General features: G+C 33.3%; 1 protein-coding gene across 1 annotated transcript in view; it reads right to left on the bottom strand.

Annotated features, from left to right (window-relative positions):
• Positions 1-27,134, bottom strand: part of dysc (whirlin protein dyschronic) — an 832,089-nt gene that overhangs the window by 783,894 nt on the left and 21,061 nt on the right. Inside the window, exon 2 of the mRNA XM_072538906.1 lies at positions 23,038-23,385. Coding sequence (XP_072395007.1) covers positions 23,038-23,385 — 348 coding nt within the window. The remainder of the gene's footprint in view (positions 1-23,037; positions 23,386-27,134) is intronic.

Raw genomic sequence — 27,134 nt, 5'->3', positions numbered from 1 at the left:
CGTCACTAAATTCACTACCGCTATCATTATGTAAATATATAATCACTGGATGTTGACAACGTTGAAAAGATCTAACATCAACCACATATTGATAAATGCTGTACAAGAACTATATAGAGACTCAAAGGCACAGATAAAAACAGGAAAATATCTAACGGAAGAATTCCTGGTTACAAAAGGCTTGCAACAGGGATGCTGTATCTCACCAACCTTATTCAAGATATATGTTGCATCGGCATTGGAAAGATGAAAAAGAAAGGTACATAGGATGGGTATAGAGCTTAGCAATGAATATATATATATATATATATATATATATATATATATATATATATATATATATATATATATATATATATATATATATATATACACTCCAGTTTGCTGATGACCAGGTAGTGCTAGCGACCGACAGGGAAGACATGCAGTACATGCTAAGAAAACTGATAGAAGAATATAACGACTGGGGAATGAATATCAATACAACAAAAACCAAATATCTTTGTATTGGAAACGAGTCAGATAACATAGACCTCGAAAATGGACAACATATTTCCTGCTGTCAGAGCTATGACTACTTGGGTGTTGCCTTTGACAATACAGGAACTGATACACGGGAGATAGAAAAACGAATCACTCAAGCAAAGAAAGTCTTAGGATGTCTCAATGGTATACTGTGGAGTAAAGAGATAACGAAAGGAAGGAAATTTAATATATATGAGACCATGATTAAAACTACTCTTCTTTATGGCGCTTAAACATGGAGAATTAGTGAAAAGAACAAAAAGCGAATAGAATCAGTAGAGATGGATGCAATGAGAAGATCTTTAGGTATTTCCAGACGAGACCGAATCAGAAATGATGTAATAAAACAACGTATGGGAATAGAAGGAAATATAACTCAAGATATAGAGAAGAAACAATTAAGGTGGTATGGGCATGTTAAACGGATGCCAGCATCAAGACTCCCCAAAAAAGTAATAGAATGGCAACCGATAGGTCGACGGAAAAGAGGAAGACCCAGATTAGAATGGCAACACGGCGTAAACAATCGGACAACGTCGAAAGACGTTCTAAACCGATGTATATATAATCACTGGATTAATTTTACTAATTTTATTTTCCCGGATCCACCACTCTTCTATTAATTTTTTACATTTATTTACAGTTTTGGCTCATATTTCTGGAGTTGCAGTTTTAAGAGCTTCTTGTCACATTTCCCTTACTGCACCGTCACTGTATCCACTGTATCCAACGTGATTATCATAGTACGTTTGACATTATACCCGAGATGTGTTCGATGGGATTAAACTGGCAGTGATATGGCGGTAACCGTAGTACTTGATGTCCATAACTAAATACAATTTGGTCAACTATATAAACTGTTGTTTTTCATTACGTTTCTAAATTTCCAGTAACTCTGCTTTTAAGGCTTATTCCTTAAAATTGATATTATTTTTAACTAACCAATGTTTTATGCTCGGTATGTTCCACGAATGTTTTGGTTGTTTCACCAAAATCTCCGAATGGTAAGTTGCAATATCTAAAACTATATCTGATGGTTTACTCAGATTAGTAAACAGATTTTCCTCAAGTTATTTAACAAACATATCTGCATCCATGTTTTCATGGTAATCAGCAGATTTTGATTTTGAAGAAAAAATCAAATCTGCGTTTTCTATTTTTTTGTGTCTTTTGCCTTCGCTATATGTGTATCCTAATGTTTTAATGCTGTCGTCTTGCCAAATTTTTTTAATTCCACCCTTTTCAAATATCCATGTTTCATCTAATTATACGAATGTTGCATTTTCAGATTTAAATCTTGTATATTCTCTCAAAAATTTAATTCTTTTGTGAACAACACTACTCCTTTCGCATAAAAGTAACCTATTATTTTCTTTTTTGAATTTAAATCCTAAATCTCTTAACACTTTCCAAAGGCTAGTCCTCTTAATTTTAGAAACTTATCTTTCTCTTATTTTGGCCACTAAAGTATCTAAACTGACATGTGGATTGTTTTCACACATGTAATAAAAAACACTGCAAATTTCAAATTTTTCTCCATCAGGTAAGTCAATGCTCCTAGAATGTTAACGAGTTGTTTCCTTGTCTTCGTGATACTCAGTCAAATTAAGATCTTCTTGAGAATCTCTGACAGTCTTCATTACAGTTTTTAGCTTACTTTCACTTATCCCGAGTGCGACACAAACGCGCTGATTTACATAATAAGGACTTTAAAGGTCCCCCATTGTCTCTTTTCATGGTAAAGTATTTATGTACATTTACAATTTATTCATCAATATCCAACTTACGTCTAGGTATGATGGTCACTTGAAACTACACGTTTAAATTACAATATACTGAGTTTAGATTAATATGACAGAAACTTTCTCACTGTTGTGCTTCAGAGGTAAAATATAATATAACCGCTTACAAAGATCCTAAACACATTAAGCAAATTAGCATAATGACCATTAGGAATGCCGATTGTAATTTAATTAGGTTTGGTAAAAGTTACAAATGGTCGGAAACCGTATATAAACAAATTAAAATGTTTCCCACAATTATTTTATTTCTAGTACAAGTATTTTCATTTGAAAATAAAAAGTTAAATATATTCACCAAAACATTAACTTTAACCCCTAATCACATACTTCTCAAAAACGGTACACTCTAACAGACATATGATCAATCTAACCACCAGTATTTAAATTGTCAAAATGTTCTAGTTTACTCCGAGTAGTTTTTAACAAAAATTAAAAGTGATATTTTAGTAGTTTGTATATCTACTTTGAATACCAATTATCCTTACCACGGTAGTATTTGTTCCAGAAGAAATTTATTAAACAAGTAGGTGAAAGAAATTTACGTTAAATAACATTATGCAGGAATACTATTTATTAAAAAAAATGTAAGAAAATATACAAAACTATGAACAACGGGTTAATGACACATATATTTATTTTATACCTAAAATTTAGCAAAGTGTTAAACATTATGAAGAACACCAGTGCAGTTGACCGTGCCTTTTACTACAGTACACTACTACTACACTACAACGAAAGGTTTTCTGCGAATTCCTTTAATCGTTTAGAGGTGTAAGTTGGTTGAATGTACTTTATCTAGGTCTCTTTAGCAATCAGTTCTTATTCTTTTAAGAATATTGCGTAGAATTTTTTTTAAATATGTATGGCTCCTCAGATTTTTCCCGCTGTTTCTACGCAACTGCTATAAAAACATACTTCAACCATTCCTTAGGTACTTCACCAGTAGTATATATGTTACGGTAAGAGTAGATAATCTAGAAGTTGTACACAATTACCGGTAATTGTATACAATTACCAGAGTCGACGATAAATGTAGGAAATATTCTTTAAAAACCCTTTATTTTCTACTTTTACCGGTAATTGTATACATTTTCCAGAGATAATTACTATTATAACAAAGCTTATCGACGTTTTAATTTCCACTTCGAAAATCGTTCTCAAAACACAAATAATAACTAATTAAATAAAATTTGTTTAATATATTAATGTTTGTATTTTGGGAACGATTTATAAAGTAGAAATTGAAACGTCAATAAACTTATTTTAAACTTAAATTATGGCTTATTTCCATTAAAATACAGTAACAGTAATAGTAATAAAAGTAGATAAGTGAAAATAATTTCCTACATTTACATTTACATATACAACTAACAATTATCTACTCTTACCGTAATATGGGTCCGTACCGTAATGTGATCATTTTTAAGAGTTCAGCTGGGATGTTGTCTGGTCCAGTTGCTTTTTTAATTTTTTGCTGATTTTATTGCATTAAGAACTTAAGATTTTAAAATTTCAGTCCTTTTTAATTTAAATTCCTCTGTATGTTTGGCCTGTCATCTGGAAACAATTCAGTTATATAATTACCCCATGTTTCAAGTATTTCTTGTATATTAGTGATAGTTTTCCTTCATTTTCTACTAGAACTAGAGTAGTAGTGTTTTTCTTATTATACAGGCCAGCCACTTCACAAACTTACTTTTGAATATTGAACATGTTTTTCCTTTTTTAAATTCTTCCATATCTGAACATCCATCTGCATTCCATTGATCATAAGCCGACAGTATTTTTTTGTTTTTTTTTGTTTTCAAAAAATGAGCAAAATGGCGTAAAAAGCTTAAAAAAAAAATAAAATAATAATATTGTACAATACAATCGAGGAAGTCCCCGTACAATATACACGAAAAGGATTACCAACTTGGGAGATTTTAATTTCACAATGTTTTATTTAAGTAATGAGTTGTTCGAACCTCTTTTCCGCCCCTTTAACACACTGTAATGTTTTATAAGATCCGTTTCCCTAAATTGCGTTACGTAATACTTGAACGATTCCTAATCCATCTCTCACGAGAAATCCTACTGCCAATGCAAAAAGGACAAAGAAAAATTCACTTATTTTAATGAAATAAGTATTTGGTTACTTTTTTTTACACGTTCTAATATTTGTTAGACTTTTCCTAAGACTGTCATGACTTGAATTTAACTCATATTTTTAATAAGTTTAAAAGTTTATTCCTTGTATTCATTTTTTATCCTTAAAATTTTTGGACTTCACTTTAGAGAGCATAGTCAGTGTCAGTTCCCTGAATGTCTCAAATAAATTATCCCAAATTTGATTGTTAGATATGGTGGTCGTATTTATTGAACAATTCTTGTACAATCGATTATGAATCAAATTTAAATAACCTATAAAAAACGTGTAACCAACTGTTTAACAAGTTTTCAACTTATTTTAATAACCTTGTTATCAACTTTCCTACAGATGCTTCAACACGGTTGCCAACATTAGGCTCTGTCCACCAAAAAATATCTAAACGATTTATTTGCACTTCAACCATCGCCCCGATATAAAATATTAACCACAACCTTCCTACAGACGCACACTTACATATTTAACAGGGCAAGTTAACAACACAATTGATGAACAAGTTGACCATCTATGGGCGCTTTAAGTTTCTTTTTGTGTCAGTTTGTTCTTCTTCTTCTTCTTCGTCTAGCCATTCACGTCCACATCTGAACATAAGCCTCTTCAAGTCTTCCTTTCCATTGTTTTTTATTGTACGCTACTTGTAGCCAATTTTTCCCGGCAGTCCTTTTCAGATCATCTGTCCATCTCATAGGAGGTCTGCCTCTGGGTCTTTTGTGTTGGTATGGTCTCCAGGTTAAAATTGATCTGTGCCATTTGTTTAGATCGCTCCTAGCTACATGTCCAGCGTATTCCCATTTCAACTTTAATGATTTTTGCACCACATCGGTGACTTTGGTTTTCTGTCTTATCCATGTGTTTGTTTTCTTGTCCTTAAGTGATATACCTTGCATTGCTCTTTCCAGCGCGTGTTGAGTAACTCTAAGTATATTCATATTCTTTTTTGTGATTGTCCATGTTTGTGCCGCATAAGTTAATATCGGAATAATGCATGCATCAAAAACTTTAGATCTAAGATGTAATTGAATTTGTTGATTTCTGAGTATATAGTTCAGTTTACCGAATGCTGCCCAAGCTAACTTTCTTCTTCTTTTTATTTCTATAGTTTGAATTTCCCTATTTAGTATTATTTTTTGTCCTAAGTATATATATTCTTCAACTTTTTCTATAACTTTATCGTTTATTATTGTCACGGTGTCTTCGGAGTGCATGACTTTTGTTTTGTTTAAATTCATTTTCAGTCCTATTTTAGAAGATTCGGTATGTAGTTCTAAAAGCATGGTTTGCATTTCTTGTAGGTCAGTAGCTATCAGGATTATGTCATCTGCAAATCGTAGATTACTGAGGTAGCGGCCATTGATGTTTATTCCCTTATATTTCCAATTTAGGTTTTTAAAAACGTCCTCCAAAACTATGGTGAACAGTTTGGGTGATAAAGTATCTCCCTGTTTGACTCCCCTGTTTAATGGTACAGGGTTCGTGTGTTCATTTTCATTTAGGTAGTATGTAGCTGTAGCTTGGTTCATAGTTTCTTTTATTAAGTTAATATATCTGTTGTCTATTCTACAATTTTGCATTGCGTTTATTACGGCCGTGTGTTCTATGGTATCGAAAACTCTAAACTTGTATTCGTTACATTTTTCTATTAATATTTTTGTGGTTAACAGGTGATCGAAAGTTGAATAGCCTTTCTTAAACCTGCCTGTTCATATGGTTGGTATTCGTCTAATTTCCTTGTTAGTCGAGTAGTTATGACTTTGGTGAGTATTTTAAACAGGTGTGACAGTAGGCTGATGGGTCTGTAGTTTTCCAATTTTCGACTATCACCTTTCTTGTGTAATAAGATTACTTTAGAGTTGTTCCAGCTCTTAGGGACTTTGCCCTGATGTAAACAACTGTCCACAAGCTTAGTTACAATTGCAATTAGTTCCTTACCTCCTTCTAATATCATATCTGTGGTAATATTATCTTCTCCTGCAGCTTTATTTCTCTTTATATTTTCCAATGCTGTAGTTACCTCTGAAATTGTTACTTTTGGCATTATTTCTGATCCAACATTTTTTATTAATTTCCATGCTGGTCTCATCTCATCATCTTGTTGATGTGTTCTGTAAAGTTCTGTGTAAAATTCTTCTATTCGTGTCAGTATGTTTTCTCTAGTTGTGATTTCATTTTCGTCTTTACCCATTAATGATATCATCTGACGTCGTCCTAGTGTCGGTCTGAGGCATTTTATACTCTTATTTTTTTCAATAGTTGTTGTTATTAATTTTTCGTTTTCTTTTCTTTTTTGTTGTCTAATTCATTTTCTAATCTGCCTATTAAGTTCTCTATATTCGTCGGTTCCCCTTTTGTTAGATTTATTTAAGATCTTCCTTCTTTTTATTTGTTGTAATATTTCTTTGTCTAATTCATTGAATGTTGTTTTTGGTTTTTCAGTTACAGAAGGCTTGTATTCACTGTTTCGGTAATAAGGTTATTCAAATCATCAATATCATTGGAGTTTATCTGCTGCATGCTAACTTGATTTAATGCATGCGCTATCTTTTTATTAAATTCACTATTTTTGATTTCTTCAGATGTCCATTTGTATCTTTTTTCATGTATTTTTTTTCTTTCTAGTTTTTTGTTAATTATTAGTTTTGTTCTTATTGGTCTATGATCGCTTCCTAGGTCAAACTGATTTAATACTGATACGTCTTCTACTAGGTTTCTATTCTTCGTTAAGATATAATCTATTTCATTCTTTGTCTTTTTATCGGGGCTCATCCATGTCCATTTTCTGCTTGGTTTTTTATTGAAAAAGGAGTTCATTGAGTACATGTTATGTTCATTCATGAAATTGAGAAGCATTTCTCCTCTATCGTTTCTTTTCCCGTAGCCATTGTTACCAATTAAATGTTCGTAATCTTCCTCTTTTTTGCCCAATTTAGCATTAAAATCTCCTAATAGTATTTCGTAATTTGCTTTATTTGTATCTATAGCTGTTCTTATTTCATCATAAAATATTTCTACTTCTTTATCGTCGTGGCTTTTGGTCGGAGCGTACACTTGGATCACTTTCAGAGTGGTTCTTTTATTAATCCTGATGATGAGATATGCTACTCTTGCTTGAATTTTTCGATACACTGTGTGAGGCTTTGTTTTACCAAGAATCCCACTCCCGTGTATTCGCCACCTTTATGCATAAAATGTGTGCCATTTTTTAGTATTATATACTCATCACTTTTTCTTCTGGTCTCGCATATACCAAGGATATCCCATTTTATATCCTTTAGTTCACTTTCTATTTCTGGGAATCTATCAGTTTGTCAGTCAGTTTGTTATCAGTTTGTCAGTCAGTTTGTTATTTAGGTAAAAACAGATTACTTCAATGTTAGAGATATTAATTTAAGCTGGCTGTTATGTACTCTGTTAGTCTGAGTATTTGTAGGTCGCTGGAGTGGTCTGCTCTAAAGTTGAACAGAGCTTTTGTGAGCTTTAGGTATTAATCCTAGCCGGATGTAATAAGTTTTTATTTTTTTTCATAGAGGCTTTTCATAAATTCGAGATCTTTAGTAATAATTGATTTGGCTTCTTATGTGTAACCAAACATTGTTAACTTTGTTGATGTTGTTTTTAGCACATTTGCACTATAAAGTTTAAAAACGATGTGGTACAAGTATTGATTCTTACAATAAACCATTTTTAAGTTTTCTGAAAGTGCCAATCTCTAATCCCATTATCAGAAACACAGAAATCTTTGGATATATTTGAATAATTAATAAGATGGTGAAAAACACAGAATACGAAGTCAACATTGTCAAAATAAGTGTTTTTTAATCTCAAATATTTTCTTTCATTTACACTATACTATCATATACACCACATTGAAACACGAACAATACAATCTGCTTTTCAGTAATGTGGAAACATACTATTGACAATGCACGCCCATATATCACTTTTTATGTAACAATAATGTAATTGCGTAACATCGGAGGCATATTCATTAAAATTTTATGTCCAAACACGTCATTAAACACAACGGGCATGGTTTCGTAATAAGTCCTTTAACGATCGTTGTCAGATTAGTTATATCACGATTCGATGAAAATTAAAATGGCATTACATCAACATGGCCGTAGAATATATGTGTCTAAATATTGATTCTGACATGTGACAACTTCATTAAACCTATAGAATCTATCAGTGTTGTGTCAATGGGTTTATGGAGGTATTTGATGATTTATGTTTTATGTTATATGTTTTAACTTCAAAGCAAATGATTGTGTAAATGTGTGCAAATTTTGTTACATGAAATTATAAACTTTACTTAAAATCCTCAAACTTCAAAACAGTTGGGTAGAGATTTATTATTTACTTTATTTTTCCTCGCAATATATTATAGTAATAAAAACATTTTTCCAGTTAGCATGTATCATTTTTTACTTGCAAAAGTCACGTTATTTTGTTATTAAAATTTTTTTTTTTAAATCAATTAGGATCAAATCGGTATGTATTTAATACAAAAACAACAAAACTATTTGGAATTATCATTATCTGTATAGTTAAACTGGCAATACATTACTATTAACTGTTAAGGTAACAACTTGTTGCTTTATGAGTTTTAGAAGTTTATAAAGACGTATCGTTACTAGCCTTCCATGAGACATGGTTTCTACATTATCGGCTGACCTGTAGCTTAACCCATGAAGGACGAAGTTTTCGAAAATCTTTATTTTACATAAATAATACAAATAACTCTTATGAATGGACAAAACTTACTTAGAAAAAGACAAAAATAATTATTAAATATATTAAAACCTAAAAATATTGCCTGTTGCCAAATGGCAACGCTTGGTTCCTATGGCTACATTAACCGAATTAAATAAAAGTAAAAAATATTCTATGAAATTGAGAGATAATCGGCAAAAAACTTTTTATAGCTGTGTATGAAATTTAACATTACACTTTGTGCACAAACCTACTTCACATTTAGCGCATCTTGTTCTCATGATCGACCTGCATTCTTCACCTACACACCTAATTTTCTTTTTATTTGGTACTGGTTCCAGTAAATGCCCAACTCCATCGTATCTAATATCATCAGATACTCTATGAAAGGAACGACTTGAGAGTGAACTAGACGGTCGGCCACCTTGTTTTGCAGGCACTCCGTATTTGGTCAGATAGGCTTGCACAATTTCACGCCTAAACTCTAACTGTGTCAACTTGTTGCCGGATTTTTTATGTAGCACCCACGCATTTTGTATACTCGCATCTAGCATCCAGGTAATCAAGCTCCAGTACCATTTTTTTGCCCTCATTCCTATTCTAAAGCGGTTTATATTTTCGTCCATTAGGTCGGTGCCCCCCATTGCATTATTATATTTACCAATCAGGCATGGACTTTGAACCTGGATGATTTTCTTTTCAGCTTGTGAATATCTTTTCACGAGCGATTGTGGTTCCACCCCATAACATGTTGACGCTACACTTACTACGCTGTTATCCAACCATCTTACAACTATAATACCAGTTTCTCTCTCGAGAATCGACTCTACATCACCCCTTTTGCGTTTCTGCATATTAGCTTTCGATTCTATAGGGCAGTTTTTGGGAATGCGATTTTCCCGTATTGTTCCGGTAAGGCTATAGCCACGATCCTTTATATGTTTCAAAAGGTGGAGGCTCGTAAATAAATTGTCGCAGAAAAATTTGTAGGGTAATCTTGATTTATCATTAGGCAGTTCATCGAGCATTGTGACGAATGGAGCCGCACATGCTCCAAAAACTTTATAATAATGATTATTTGCTTTGGGATCGGTTCCTTGGTACATGTTGAAGCTTACAAGATACCCACTTTTAGTGTTGAGACACCAAACTTTGTATCCGAAACGAATCGGCTTTCCTTTTAGGAACTGTTTACATGAGTGGCGTCCAAAGTATTTCACCATAGATTCGTCGTAATTTAATTCGCCTTCAGGGACGTAATATTCTTTATATTTTTTCTGTAAATAGTCAGCTAAGGGTCTGATCTTGTAATATTTGTCCCTTTCATCGATGGCTTCATTATTGAATGGTTCGTAGCTATATTCTGGGAAACTAGCGGCATTGTCGACCGTTATCCAATTTAGGGACTCGTATTCAATTTTCTTCACTTGAGAGGTAGTTTGTGGGATGAAACTTCCGCTGCTTTCCTGGGAAATATCCATCGCTTGAACTGCATCTTCTTCGATGTCGTTATCCTCCTTGTCTGCTTCTTCGCCATACATTTGCACCTCAACATTTGCTTCCAGCTGTTTTCTAGACAGATTGTCGATGAATCCTCCTCCATCCTCCTCGCCAGAATCTTCATCAGTGAGGTCTCCAATATTTGGGAGCTCAACATAAATATTTCTAACGTTGACGTCATCTTCGTAAACCATGTTCAAAGCTTCTTGTAGAGAGAAACCCCGCCTGAAAAAACAAGATGCCTGTAGATACTAGCGTTGCCATATGGCAACGCGATGAATAAAAACAAAATATTGTAAAAGATCGCTTTTTTTCAAGGGTTGTCAAATATTCACAGAGGGAAAATGACCTTTCTATTAGAGCATAATTGTTACTTTAGCCACTTAGATGTAATAGTTATTCAGAAGTAATTGACAAATTGAGCTACTTACAGAAATCTTATATCCATTTTTACAACTATCAAAAACGGTGACTATAAAATCTCACAAACACCAACGAATTAAGTTTTTGTTAGGTGTATATCTTCAAATCACTTATTTTCTGCAGACCGGCACGTTCTTGGAAACAAAACAAACTAACATAACCTCAAAATAATAAGATTCGTACGTCAATACCAGTGTTGCCATATGGCAACTCCAGTCATGGGTTAATACGTTAAGAACCAAGTCAAGTCAAATTTATTGATCACATGCGACATTATACAAAGTACATGTATGAGATAAGTCAAAGTTACAGACATACATCTTAAAAGTATATAAATTAATAAACACGATAAAACATTATTTTTAGAATATGGCTCTAGCTCACAAATGTATTGATGTACACACCTCCGAAAGTTTCTCTGATGTAAATTCATTCGTACATCTATTGGTAATTTGTTAAAGAAACTTATGGCTGCATAATGTGTGCTACCTTCCAACAAAACAGAACGATGTTGTGGAAGCATAAAGTGATTGTCTCTGAATCTTGTTGAATAAACATGGTTAAATTGAAATTTATTAAATTCATAAATTTTACCATGTAAATACATTATACACGAAAATATATACAGAAAAGGAATTGTAAGAATATTGTTTTGTCTAAAGATGCCTCTACAAGAATCTCTAAATTTCATTTTATACATTTTCCTAATAGCTCTTTTCTGAAGTACGAATATCTGCTCTTATTCAGAGGTACAACCCCAGACTTCAATGCCATATTTGGCTATTGAGTAAAAATGGGCAAAGTATACTGTTTTTAATATTGATGTATGAAAGAGACGTGAAAAAATTCTCAATGCATAACATGCACTACTTAATCTAAATTTCAAATTAGAAATGTGGTTTGACCATTTACAATTACTGTCTAGAAGTACCCCCAGCAACTTCGTGCAGTCTGTTTTATCTATTGCTGCTTCTATAGTGGCTTGATGGTTTAATAATAATTAAATAATAATAATAATAATAATAATTTGACGTGAAAACCATATACTTTGATTTCTCTTCATTCAAAACTAATTTGTTGGATAAGAAATAACTGTTGATGGTGGATAGTATCTGTGTAGTTTTATTTTGAAAATTTTGATCAGACGTTCCTGTGACTAGAATGTTGGTATCATCCGCATAACTGATGATGTTAACCCCAGTCAGTAAATTAGTTACCAAAGGTATATCATTAATAAATACTATAAAAAGTAGAGGACCCAATACATTACCCTGAGGGATACCATAATGGATATCCAATGTGTTTGATTAGTTTACAAGCTCATTAGATGTTATCGTTACTTTTTGTCTTCTATTCTCTAGGTAGGAAGTAAACCATTTTAGAACTACACCACGAATACCAATCCCCTCAAGTTTTATTAGCAACAAATTATGATCCAAAGTGTCAAAAGCCTTGGACAAATCGAGAAATTAACCACATGCCTTCTCACGTCTGTCCAAAGTATCCAACACTAAGCTGACGAAATTGGCAAGAGCTGTAGTTGTAGACTTCTAAGTTGTAGAAGATGTAAAACCATGTTGAAAATTATGCAAGACACTTTAGTTCTTTCAAGTGATATTCATCATATAAAATGTATTGTTACGATAACTATCCTGGCCTAAAAATAACTGTAAAATATATGATGACTAATGCTAATATGTTTTAGATTTTACGAGAGACTTCGATTTACCTGAATGACCTTCCGGAATAAGGGCGAACCGATGCGAGGGAAATCCAGTTTGCCTTTACCGTTTCGCCATCGAAGGTTTTAGACTTTTCGAGATAACGGCACTGGTATATAATAACGGAACTCTAATTGAAGGGACAGTTAATAAAGAAGATTCGCGCTCGCGATATTGTTGTTACGCTCGCCTACTAATAAATTATTGTATATGTAGTGATAAATAAATAAATATCAGTTATTGTGCTTTTTAATGAATTAAGATAAGAACAAGACATTATAAATTAAAGACTTAACAATTAATAAATTCACAACAGTATACTAAAATAAATTTTATTATTTTTACCTTGCATGATATTTGAAAATTATTTTGTAAATATTTATTTAATTTTATCTTCGTTTATGGACTTTTTACCAGAAATTAGCATCACATTTACCTATTCAGATGTATTATTAAATAAACGCATTGCTCAATTTTGTTAACAATCGATAACTCTTCATTCAGTTTTAGATAATATGACTCCCATGAAAATGTAATACCATCTGCAAAACTATGTGAACCCAATTTGGGTTAATTAACTACGATAAACAATAAACAATATAATACTGCCATCGTCAAACAAGCACATTGGGCATTAATATTAATTCCAATTACATAAATATTTGTAATTGTTTTCCAACCGCTATCCTAACATTTTAGATAGAAATACAATATTGATTGTTGGAGTTCCACAATTCATACCTGTTTTGTTTAAAGCAGCATTTTCTCTTCGCTGTCTGTCATTAGCTATTCGTTTCTTGCATTGTTTTTTCCTCTGGTTCATATTTATGTTCTTCGATGTACTATTTTTTCTTTTTTCTTTTATATCATATCGTTTATTCGAAAACAGGTGAAGAAAAAAACTTAGAAGTAATAGTGTAGAAGAAGAGTTACAATTTAAAAAAATGCTGCATAAACAAGAAAATATATGGGTCGATGTCATTGGAAATATACAATCATGTAAAATCACACAATAAAAAAACGAACAGCTAATATTGATAACTAATTATGGAAAAAGTGTTACTAATAGTTATTCAACGCTATAGAAGATAATCACGAATATACAAAAGAAATAAGAAATGATAGGAACAAAAACAATGTCATATAAAGAGATTTGCGCAGATTAAATTACAATCAAACTAATAAAATGTTGTGGGATTTACGAGTTATTAATGAAAATTTCGAAAGGGGAAAGAATGCCTATAAAAACAAACACACAGGATTTAATTTCATCTCAAGGCGATCCAATACAACGCATCAACTAGATGAAGAAATAATTGATAAACAGCTGTTACAAAATATTAACTTTACTTATTAGCAAACGGTTCGAAACACATGAATGAAGACATGAAATCTCAATACAATTCGATACAACTAATTAATTTAATGAAAATGATAATCGATGGATCAACATCAGCACCCACAACAGAAAATGGTTCTTCCAAATACATAAAAGTAACTTGAGTAACAAAAGACAACTAATTATCAACTCCTTTATTTAATGTCAGGATTAAAGGAACGAAAAACTTCTGAATTAAAATGTACAATTACTACATCGACATCTTGACATTATAGTACATCATTAATTAGTATACATTAGATAGTTAAAAAAATAGTTTGTGGAATTGTACACATTGTGGAATTGAAAACATTTAAGAGAAGCTTTGCAATAATCCAAAATAAAAAAATGTAATGCATTCCCAAAATACGATAGTGAAAGTTTACTAAGCAACAATTAAATCGGTACTCACATTTGGTGCCATTTTTTGATACATGAAGAAAAATATAATTATGCCATTTCACCTTCCAGAAATGAAGACTTTATTGGAATGTAGCATTTTAAAATTCCTTGGTATATATTGAAATCCCCTCGTATATGTATTAAAACACCAAAGTATTTCAATTCCTCTTTGCGTCGCTGAGTTGATATAAACCATTTTAAAGTTGTTTGTATTGCACAGATGGGTATTTCCTCAGTATTCTTTGATCGTTAAGCCGCTCGATATATGCGTTTCAAATAAACATCCATTTAGATCGCTGAGAAGGTTTTGCCGGAAAGATAATTGCGACACTCTCGCTGAGGCGTTGTCAAGAGCGATTGACTTTAGTGTGAGTCCAAATTTTACGTCAAATTTGTAATGTTTCTTGTTTTTCGTCCCTTTTCATGGAAAATATGTGGTGTATTGTGGCAGTTAATGGTTCAGTGCAGTTTTGGGTGAGGTTTTGAAAGATATCCACATGTTCCAGCTTCCTGTTTTTTAAGAAGCCCAGTTAAAGTTTGTATCTTTGTATCTAGTGGCCCCTCAAATTTTTATGTCCCTAAGAAGCCGTTTCGGAATATCTATTTATTGTATGGAGATGAATTTGTTTGTGTGGCAGAAAGTGTAAGCCCAGTTCTACCCCCAGAAATTTCAGTTAAGTCTAGTTTACACCTCCAAAAGTAATTTAGTGAAATCAAGGTAACTTTTGTGTTTAAATTTTAAAGGAAAAATAAACATTTTTAATAATAATTGCTTTCATCAATTAAAAAGATGTTTTATTTGTAATAATTTATTTCTGCTATAAATTATAGCCCAGAAACAATAGTAAGTTTTGTAGTATCTCCAACTCCTAGAGTTTGTAAACGGATAGGACATAGTAAGTGTTTCTCTTTGTTATTTTTGTATTTACTTTTGTGACTATTAATAAAGTATTTTTGTATTGTCTATTTTTGTAACTGTTTATGGTGAGACAACAATAAATGTTTAATTCTTTTTCCTAAATCATTTTGTTTATTTCTCTTAACTTACTCTCTAACCCCTTTTTTGAGTTTCATTTAAAAAGATATATTTTGCATTTCTAATAATTATTTCAATAGTTACAACTAGTTGTTGTAATCGTTATAAACTGGCACCTCGAAGCGGCGCCCTTATTTTAAATAGCTGGAGGTCCTTCTTATTGTTTTGTCTGTCTATTTGTTCCAGAAGATTCATGAAAGTACCCCTTTGTTTCTTTTTTGTAGTTGCCCCAATTCAACCCCCTTGCCATTCAGTTATCCACGACCCAGCTACTCCAAATAAACTCTGCGAGCCGTTCGCAACAGTTTCGTTTATTTTATTTGCCCTATCTCCACTTCAATAGTTTCTGTTCCCAATTTTCAACCTCCTATAATAATACCCTATGTGGTAAGCAAAATATACGTTACAGTAAAGTGTCTTATATTTTGAGTAAGTATCAAAGTCTCTGAGTCGTATGTTAAGAATGTTCTTACCAAAAATTTATACATTTTAATTTTTCTTCTTCTTCTTCTTTTTATGTAGACATGATTCTGCCTGTTTTTCAATGTGCCTCCAGTAAGTTGTCGTTCCATCGTTTAACTGGTCTTCCTAGCTGATCGTCTACCTATTGGGAAACCGTCTTGTAGCAATACGCTACCGTAACCTTAGCCACTTCCATATCAATTAATGTATCGAGCAAAAAAAGAACTCTAATTATACGGACTAATATTGAACTGAACGCCTTGTTTGAAAATGAGTGCTAGTTGGCAAGCGATTTGAAGCAGAACTAGATGGGAATAAACACAAACGTTACTAAGTAGAACCGTTGATTGAATAAACAAAACCGGCAGACGAGAGGCACGATTAATAAAATGTATTAAATAAAGATTTGAAAATATTTAAATGAGAATTCAGCCAACTCTAGTTAATAAAACCATGAAAACAATCGTCTGCCGTACTTAGTAAATAGAAAAAACACAAGTAAGCCTATATAAAATTAACCTCAGGAACAACAAAAAATAAGGAAATTGGAAGGTAAACCTTACCGATCACCCATTTTCATAAGGAAATCTTATTGATGTAAGTGGCCTACAAACTACCATCGATTTGGAGCAGTTAATCGCTTATGGTCGTTATTAAACTGTGTAGCAATTATTCCTTGTCTGGAGTTGCATTAAGATAAGTGTCTCTAATTCATTCTTATGTACTGTACTTTTGGTTAAACAACGTAAATACTTTAACGTCAGTGTTAGTAACTAATCTATTTGAAGTTTTAAATTTTTCTTCTTTAGTTCACATTAACCATGAAGATTTAAATCAACTTTATTTCATTTTATATTCACCGTTTTATTTATATAATTGAATTAATACATTACACGATATTGTTTTGCATCACCGAGTGCATGTAAAGGGGTATAAGTACTTATCAACCTAAGCATTGATAATTAAATAAAAAACTTTTAATAAGCTAATTAAGTGTTGTAATAACTATGATTTTTCATGGTACAACCATGTATGCGCTCAGTCACTAGCACTCAAAATTTTATGTCTGTATTTTGTTGAAGTTTTGATATGGAATCACTCAGGTTTTCTTTTTGTATATCATAAAAATTTTTGATTTAAACAAAGGGAACATTATAAAAAAAAGAGTATATCATATATTTTACATTTCTATATATTATATATTATATAATCAAGCCATTTTTTTACATTTTTCTAGAATAAAACCACATATTGTATATATTGCGTTTTACTTTACCTACACCTGGTCTCTCTCAGCTACTTGGGTTTTAAATAATTTTTAGGATTAAATCATACTTTTATCGTTTATCTACTTTGTAGCACTCTCACTGAAATATTAACGGAGTAGAAGTTCCAACAAACCTTTACTCCAGGCGCCCATTTTTTTTGTTATCAACTCCTTTCCTCTTCAGTGATCTTCGGTTTTTATCTGTAGTTTCTTTATCGTCATCCATTTTATTCTTACACAGCACGAAAAGCCAGCCGATCTCCATTCCCAGAATATTTTCGTCTCATCCTCTTATTTTTCTCTATCTCTCTCTCACTCACTAAATTTTAGTTAACCACCTTGACCATCCTTCACTTAAATTCCCTCCCATTAATATCACTTGCCTCTAATTTCTCCCCATTTCTTTATCTCTCGTTTGATCCAATTTTTAAGCCTGGGTTTTATTTCTCTTTCTTCCTTTTTTTTTCTTTTCCTTCTCCAATCCAGTCTTTTATCTTTATTACCAAAAAAATAACCTTATAACCCCAAGTTATAAGGTTATAGTCTCTTGCCGTCTTTACTACTCTATTTGTTCTCATTCGTTTCTTACCCCGTCCTTGATGTTCTCCACCTTGCATCTACGTCGTATATCTGTACTTCTCTGCTCTGTCTTATAGTGTTTTCCTATCAATGTTTCTAAGTGTTTTCATCTCTACTGTTTCTAATATCCTTTTGTCCCCTCTGTGTCAGGTTGTGTTTCTGCCGCGTATGTCATTATTAGACTGATGACTGGTTTGTAAATTCTGCCTTTCATTTATTTTCTGATATTTTTATTTTTCCATATTGTTTCGTTCAGGCAACCTGCGGCTCTGTTTGCTCTATTCACTTGATCTTCCACTTCTGTTTCGAGCTTTCCGTAGCTAGATAATGTGATGCCTAGATATTTAAATTCCGACCTCTTATTCACCGACCGATTCACCGACCTCTTATCGGCCAATATGCCTTCTGGACTGCCTTGGTAAGTTCTACGAAAGACTTATCAAGAAGAGGCTGGAAGGCATGTTGGAAGATGAGAGAGTCTTATCCAACCAACAGTACGGATTTAGGAAAGGCAGATCGACAATCGACGCCGCGACCTGGATAAGGAACGCGGCCAAATCAAGCAAGAAAAGATGGGTGGTTCTTGTTCTGTTGGACATAAAAAATGCTTTTAATTCAGCAAACTGGGGCCTCATAGTAGACCGAGTAGTCGAAAGCGGGGCTCCGGAATATATGTCCAATATAATAAAGGACTACCTTTCGGAACGATCCGTATGCATATCCAAGAAGAAAAAGAAACAAATGACCGCGGGAGTACCCCAGGGGTCAGTCCTGGGACCCTTACTCTGGAACATTTTATACAATGGGGTACTAGAAATTCACAAGCAGAGACAAGGAGTCAAAGCGATAGCATACGCAGACGATCTAGCCCTATTGGTTGAGGATGATAAGAATTGGGGCATAACAGAAAAGGTAAATAAAGCAATAAACACGACCGCGGCGTGGATCGAGAAGAACGACTTAAAATTAGCAGTAGACAAAACAGAGATAATAATTCTGAGAGGACCAAGGAAAAGGGATGACTTGGTTTTCAAATATCAAGGCTCCGAAATAAGACCCCAAAGGACAGTCAAGTATCTCGGTATTACTTTCGACGACCGACTTACCTTTGGGCAGCACATCCAAGAAGCATGTCGAAAGGCGGAAGGGAGGACCTCAGCATTGAACAAATTATTGCCAAACATAGGGGGGCCCGGATCTCAGAAGAGATCAGTTATGTTACAATCAATATTCTCGATCATCTTATACGGGGCCCCCGTGTGGCACGAGGTCCTCCAGATGAAGAAATATAAGGACATGCTCTTTAGGGCTCAAAGGAAACCTCTGATCAGGGTGTGCAGCGCGTACAGAACTGTATCTACCATTGCCTTACAGGTAGTGGCTGGTTCTGTACCCGTGCACATCCTGGCCAGGGAAAGAGCTCGAATGTATCAGAGGGGCAACGGGGCGGTTGGTTCAGGGCCACAAGAAAGAGCCAGAAGCTTGGAGATGTGGCAGAGGGAATGGGCAGCCGAAGTCGAAAAGGCGGCCTGGACGAGGTCCCTGGTCCCGGATGTAGTGAGGTGGTATGGGTGTCGGCATCGACGCGTCAACTACTACTTCACGCAGTTTCTGACGGGGCACGGATCGTTTCGGAAATACACCCACAGAATCGGTAGGTCCGGAGACGATCTATGTCCTGAGTGTGGAGTGGTGGACGATGCGCAGCATGTTGTTTTCGACTGCCCTGCATACCACACGGGGCGAAACGAACTGCAGCTGAGCCTGGGATCTCCACTAGGCGAGCCTCACGAGCTGATCGATAAAGCCATCGACAGCAAGCACGATTTCGAACTGATCATTGCCTTTGTTACAAAAACCATAAAGCACAAGGAAGAGAAAGAGAGGCGGCTGCAGATGGATTGACCGCTATATTTATTTACTGTTTTAAAAATGTGTGTTATTTATTTACTTATTTTATTGCATTTTATTTATTCAAGTTACTTTCGTTTTAACTATATCTTATCTATACCAATTTTAGCTGTTGTTTTTAGTTTTATTTTATCTACATTACTTTTAACTTATTTTTTTATCTATTTTTATTTATTAATTTATTTATTTTATTTCATTGTCGGGGCCGCGGGACATGGGACGGGAAAATACTTTTTACATCCAATCCCGTCGGATGTCCCGATACCCCGAAAATTAGTAAATGAGGGTATGAATGCGGAACTGAATTGATGAAAGTACGAATGAATGGTGTTACTGTTAATTGCCAACTGGTTCTACTCGTTAGTTTCAATGTGGAAGGGGTGGTAACCAAGCTGTCTCGCCAGAATGAGGATTGAGCAGGACGGTAGCTTCACCGACCAGTCTCGCCCGAGCCTTGTGCTGGTGAGGGAGGCCGGGAGGCCATCAAATCCATGGAATGCACGCGAAAAGTGCCAGAGGGAAGTTAAGAGTAAGGCTGACGGGCCAGATATTCTCGCTAAGAGCGGTTCCGGGCTCGTCACGCGCTAAAGCGTAAGAGATTGAATCCGACACACCTGGGTAAAGGGCTGACACCCAATCCCAGACGGTCTTTTAGAAGATTCCACCTCCCAAAAAAAAAAAAAAAAAAAAAAAAAAAAAAAAATTTAAATTCCATCACTTATTCTATTATCTGATCTTTCAACTCCAATTTACATCTTAGTAAATTAGCTGTTATAACCATGCATTTTGTCTTTTTTGAAAAAATTAACATGTTAAATTTTCTGGCGGTTAAATTAAATTAGTGCAGTATACCTTGTAAATCAACTTCACTATGAGAGAGTAGTATTGCGTCGTCTGCATAGCAGATTATTTTAAGTTGTTTTTCTCCCATTTGGTATCCTTTTTTAATTCTTACATTTTTTTTTAATTTATCCATAATCAGATTAAATAACAGAGCACTAGCCAGCTTCAATAGGATTAGTTAGTTCTTCTTCTACTTTCATTTTTATTGTGTTGTTTTGATAGATATTTTCAATCGTTTTGATTATTCCTAGAGGTATCTCTCTTGCGTAGAATAAATGGATAATTTCCTTTAATTTAACCTGAGAAATACCTTCTTAATGTCCACAAAATATACATATTCTGGTTTATTGTATTCTAATGATTTCTCTTGCACTTGTCTCATTATAAATATAGCGTCGATACATAATCTTCCCGACCTAAAACCCTGTTGTTCTTCTGCTAGTGTTATAATATTATTCAATTTATTTGTTATCACTTTGGTTGTTAATTCTAGTGTTGGGTTTAATAAACTAATTCTTCTAGTTAGATTTTTTGCCACGGTGATAAAAAATTTGAATTTAGTTTAACCAAGTAGGGAATCTTAAGATTTCTAGTATTGTTATTAAATTGGCGTTGTAGCGTCGGTAAATTATTATTTTTATAATTATTGTCCTATGACGGCAGAGATTTATTTCGAATCAGAGTCTCTGCCTATGGCGCTCTAATGATACCTAATGAGGTTGAAATACATATAAGCGGCTGGCAGATACCTTGCATTGAAATTTAATCTAATACTATCTTTCTGTTTTTGACTCCATTTACTTGTTGAACCACAGGTCAAAAAAGACAGAATAGACACTGGCCAGTCGACCTATGAATCTAAATAGACATTGGCTTATTACATTAACAAGTCTTTAAGTGTCTTAATTATAAAATTAATATATAGAATAATGTATTCTGATTACTAGTAAACGTATTTTTAAAAAATCAGGTAACAGTATCTAAATATACGAATATATCCTTTATCAAATCTATTCAAGGTTTCATTTTTATCTTAAACTTCTATGTAATATTCATTTTTATTTTGCTAATTCATAAAATATTTATAGCGAGGTTTATTTACAACTCTAGAAAACTCCGCTCGCTCCTAAATTATGCCACTTTCCTTATTTGGAGACGTTTTTGTTCGCCATGAAAGTAGTAAGGAATTTGTGCGGTGAGTTTCGTGTCTAAACAAAAACATACAACGCCGAGAAAATTATACAGCACACGCTTTGGCCGTCGGCGTCGGTATCTAAGATATTCAGTTTCATTTGAAATTCAAAACAAATGCTAATGTCTACGCGGGCTCGATATAGCCGTTATCAAAACAATTTATGGAACCAATTACAAACATGAAAGCTTGGAGTTTCACATTTATTTTCGAAACTCGGTAGACAATTTTTCGGTTTGGTCGAAGTTTTGGAGGTTATATCTTTTGTAGTAGGAGTATTAGAGGCATCGGTAGCGAAAGACAATAAACATCTGAATTAAAATTCTGGCAATTATTTGGAATGTAATTGACTCGAATTTTTACTCCAATAAAGAAAAGGCGGACATCTTTACTACATCTTTTACTAGCGTATTTCAAAACGAAGCAGCAGATTCTTATGAAGAAGTAGAGGAACCTATCAATGAAGCTTGTCAAATCTCTCTCCCAATCAATAGTTTAACTCCTGGAAAAGTCAAGAAAGAAATTAACCAACTGAATCTACGGAAGGCCCTAGTAATTTGTGAACTTTCAGTTAAAAATAACTCAAAAATATTCAGAAAAAGCTCTAAAGAATATTGTTGTCTTAAAATTCACTATTATAGCGACCACAACGATGTTTTTTTTTATAAACTTTTTTACCCTCGAGTTGGGGTGATAACCACCCCCAAGAGAAAAAGCACATGTTGCCATAGGGTAAATTTTGATCTTTGACCTGTTCTTTAACTACTGTCAAAATTTTAAGTAAATCGGTGCATACAAAAAAAATCGAGGTTTTCTTCTTTTTTTACCGTGATATCCTGGACTATTATCTGGATGTATAGCTATATTGTGAACCGCAGATATTTTTTGATCTAAATTACATTAAGGATATATTAATAGACACTTGAGATTATTTTAATAATAAAAAAAACTTTCATGTAACTGTACTTGATGCTATAATATATTTTATACTTCTAAAATGATTATTGCGGATTCTAAAAATTGTACAGGTTTCAAGAATACTTGCTTCCGTAACTTTTCCTTATTCTTTCTTAAAATGTTATTCATACAAAATGCCTTGGTTAGTTCATAAGTTAATTTTTATTTATTTAAACTTACCAGCATCCTTTCCTCCTTTCACACAGATCCCAAACCCATGCGTGCCATCCTGCGGTTCCCTTACCATTGTCACGGTCCTTGTCGCCAGCTCGTGAATGCTCGGTACATACGCCGGCCTGTAATTTACTTCCCTGTTGACTTGGTGCGCAGTGGAAGGGGGGCTACTAGCAGGCGACCTCCTAGGTCTTTCAATTCCCGTTTTAACTACTGTCGAGGAAGGGTTGTTATTCCCGAAAAGGCGGAGGACTTGCTCGGGAGAGATAGGACGTTTTTTGTTGTTGGAGGCGGAAGGGGTGCGGCTGGAGGCTGAAGTCGTGCTGAAGTTTGGATTAGAGCCCAAGTATGTTCCTAGAGACAATTAAAATCTATTAGTTAGTTTGTTACATTGTTTAACTACTATAAGTTTATAAAACATAAATTTCCTCTATATTCAAATTCTACAATCTACAAGATTTACTGATAAGTTTTAATTAATATGATGAAATTAATGAAATATTATTTTGGAAATAATAAATACAAATCTTTCTTTATTACTTCAACAGTTATTTGTGTACTCCTAATCGGTATATAAAATCTTGTCGACACAAATATGGTGTCAAACTATATACTTTGGCAGAATGTACAGGGATGATTCAACGTATATTAGTTTATAGTGGAGCTAGTGACCCTGTAGTTGGAGGACGTAATCATACGGAAAAAGTAGTGCTAAATTTGATGGATTCGAAACTAAATGTTGGTCACTCCTTACATATGGATAATTTTTATAATAGTGTTCCATTTTGTAAAAAACTACTTTCGGTTAAAACTTATCTTACAGGAACATTGAGAACAGGAAGAGCGAAAAATCCACACGAAGTTGTTTCTCAAAAATTATAAAACAAAATGAACTGGTCAGTGCTTACAATAATAAAGGGATATGTGTGTGTAAATGGAAAGATCAGCGAGATATTTTAATGATCTCTTCCTAATTTGGTCATGAAATGGTTCCAACAATATCTAGGAAAGGAATTGATAAAGAAAAGCCCCGTTTAGTCGCTGAATATAACAAAAATAAAGGTGGTATTGACTTAGGCGACCATATGTTAATTTCAAATTATGCTAATCAACGCATACTATTTCTATAATAATTCTAATATAAAAATGTCATTGTATGACTTTCGATTGTCGGTGATTGATAGTCTTTTGGGACCAAACCCAAACATCCCTCAAGTCAAGAAAAATTTGACGTTTCATTTGCCATCCCATTGCTCTAAATCAGCTAATGGTATTACAAAACGACGACGGTGTAAATATTGCTGGCAAACTAAAAAAGAAAAAAATTGGACTCATTGTTTCATTGTGCGGAGTGCCCTGAACATCCGGGATTGTACTTAGAAAATTGTTTTAGACGTTTTCATGAAGAAATTGAAAATTAGATAATTAATTTGTTTTCTTGATGTTGTCGCCATTTAATAATTACTTATGTTAGTTATCTAGGTTCATAATTATATCTTTTCTCAATCAGATTATTATTTTTTTTTTAAGTTCAACCGACACATTTTCTGCCCTGTGGCCACCAACGCGACTCACGCGGTGAGTTTTTTTTTTGTGACCAAATTAATTTTTTTTGTACCCATATTTATTATAAATGACTTTTTAAAGTGTACCTTAAAAATTAATTAGTTTACATAAATACATCTCAGTGGCCTACTGTTGTACCTTAAAAAAAGAGACGGAGCTGAACGTGTTAAAGGGATAGTTTATAAAGTATTTAAATATTTACAAACACTGTTTTCTGAAAATAATCGGACCAATATTTAACAACTTAAGTTGTTTAGGGTGGTACATTTACCTAAGACGATAGCGAATATGTCAACAAATTAATCTTAAGGGCCCCATAGATGTACCTGGGTCTTGGTGTGGTCACCTGTTACAAGCAAGTAGGTTTAAAAGTGCTCTCTCGGAAAAATTGTGAATTTGGGTATGTACACTTTATATTTAAATTAAAAATCTGGCAGACTCTATACCTACAGATGCAAATAAGAGTTGGAGACGAAGGCGGTTCAGAAATATAATTCAATTCATATATTAATTATTAAGAGAAAAGTTTAAAATTCTTAAATTATTATTTAAAGTTAAAGTAAAAGTTTTTAGTATTATCAACTTTAACATAATATTAACTTTTTATATTGTAAGTAACGTTTTTGTGCCAAACAGTAATTACGGTTCACTACAATAAAGGTGACCACACACTAAAATCGACGGCAAAGAGGCGTTGGTAAATAAATAAATATCGTTTTTAATTTTCGGCTGTAAGAAAACTCGGAAAACAGAACTTTTCCAAGTTACAACGAAAAGTAACTCGGTAGAAGTGACCCACATATAAACACCGATAAGGGTCGGAGATTCGACGGGTTGACTGGTCGACGACTCTTTTCGCGGTGTAGGACAGGGAAGGAGATAAACAGCGAAATAACAAGAAAAGTCCAAGGAAAATATCGTAAGAATGGACAGCGGCGAATACTCTACAGATGAAGGGTGAAAAAGAAAAGGAGAAAATATAGATTTTTTTGTAAACAGAAAAAAAACACCACAAGAACTCCTACAAAACGCCAAACAACTGAATCTGAGAAATTAGACCAGTTATTAATAATAATGAAAGAAATGAACACAACTCAAAAAGATATAAAGCAAGAACAGAAAGAAATAAAAACTGAAATAAGAGAAATTATAGACCAACAAAACAAAACAAACGAAGCTCTACTAAAACTGACAGTAGAAAACGAACAATTAAAAAAAGAAAATCAGGATATAAGAAAAGAGAATTCAGAAATAAGGAGAGAGTTACAAGAAATGAAAAAAGCAGTCGAAATAATCGAAAAAAATAGAAGAAAAAACAACATTGTAATGAATGGTCTAAAAATGGATACAAATGAACCAAGCAGTCTAAAAGAAAGAATAATAGTATATTACTTTATGAGGCGGAGAAGCATGACTTTTCTTGACGCGCCAGTTACAGTACAATGACCGCTACCATCCAGTAAGTTCCACCACGTGGATTCCAACACGGGGCTACCGCTTGAACATTTTGGACTAAATTGCGACGTATTGAACAGCAAGATCAGCAATTAATAAATTATAAAAACACCATGTTAAAATCAATATTTTTCAGTCTGATTTAAAATATAGTCTGATTTAAATTATTATTGTTGTTACTAAAATCTTTGTAAGTCGAAATAAAAGTTTTAATTGTGAAGTTCAGTTTTTAAAAAAGTGTTTTTCCTAAGAACATTCATAATTGGCGCAGAGTCAGTACGGAAGTGGAAGAGTCTTTATAGATCCTCGTCACTTTTAAGTGTTTGTCCACTGTTCCAAGAACCAGCCCCAGGGAAACCGTCTGCAGTGTTCACGCGAGGGAATTAGAGAATTAGAATTTAGAAGAAGCCTTCAGGAGCAAAGGAATGCACATCGGCATCGTCTTTATTATGTAAGCGATTTTATTATTACTTAGAATTAAGAAGATTAGATTTTGAAAGAATTCTTAATAAATCAGACTCCTCTGAGTCCTTAGATTGAATCAGAGCTAAATCAGAAGATAAATAAAACAAAGATTTGAATAGATTAACAAAGATTAAAGTAATTTAAAAATATCTCCTCTAAGTCCTTAGATTGACTTTAGAGTCAGATTTAGACAAAATTGAATAGCTTAATAAATACTATATATTAATAAACATAGAGATTAATAGATAGAAAATAAGTAGATTAAGATTGATATATTTATATATTGATTATTGAAAATTACTATACCGATTTGACTATTGACTATATATTATATTGAAAATTTTTAAAATATGGCAGTTCCACAATTTGACGTTAAAAATTTATGCATTCTTCCAAATTTTGACGGAAATCCAAATGAATTACATGAATTTATTAAAGTTTCTACAATACTTCTAAACCATTATTATGACAGACTTAATGCAGCTAGTATACAAAACAAATTTTTGCTTCATGGTATTATCAGTAAATTAACAGGTAGAGCCAAAGAAGTTATATCTGTATATGGATGCGAAAGTTGGGATGAAATAAAAAACGCATTAATTCAAAATTTTGGAGAC

The sequence above is a fragment of the Diabrotica undecimpunctata genome, chromosome 7 (assembly GCF_040954645.1).
Source record: "Diabrotica undecimpunctata isolate CICGRU chromosome 7, icDiaUnde3, whole genome shotgun sequence".
NCBI classification, from domain to species: domain Eukaryota; kingdom Metazoa; phylum Arthropoda; class Insecta; order Coleoptera; family Chrysomelidae; genus Diabrotica; species Diabrotica undecimpunctata.
This window is presented reverse-complemented; position numbering and strand designations above follow the sequence as displayed.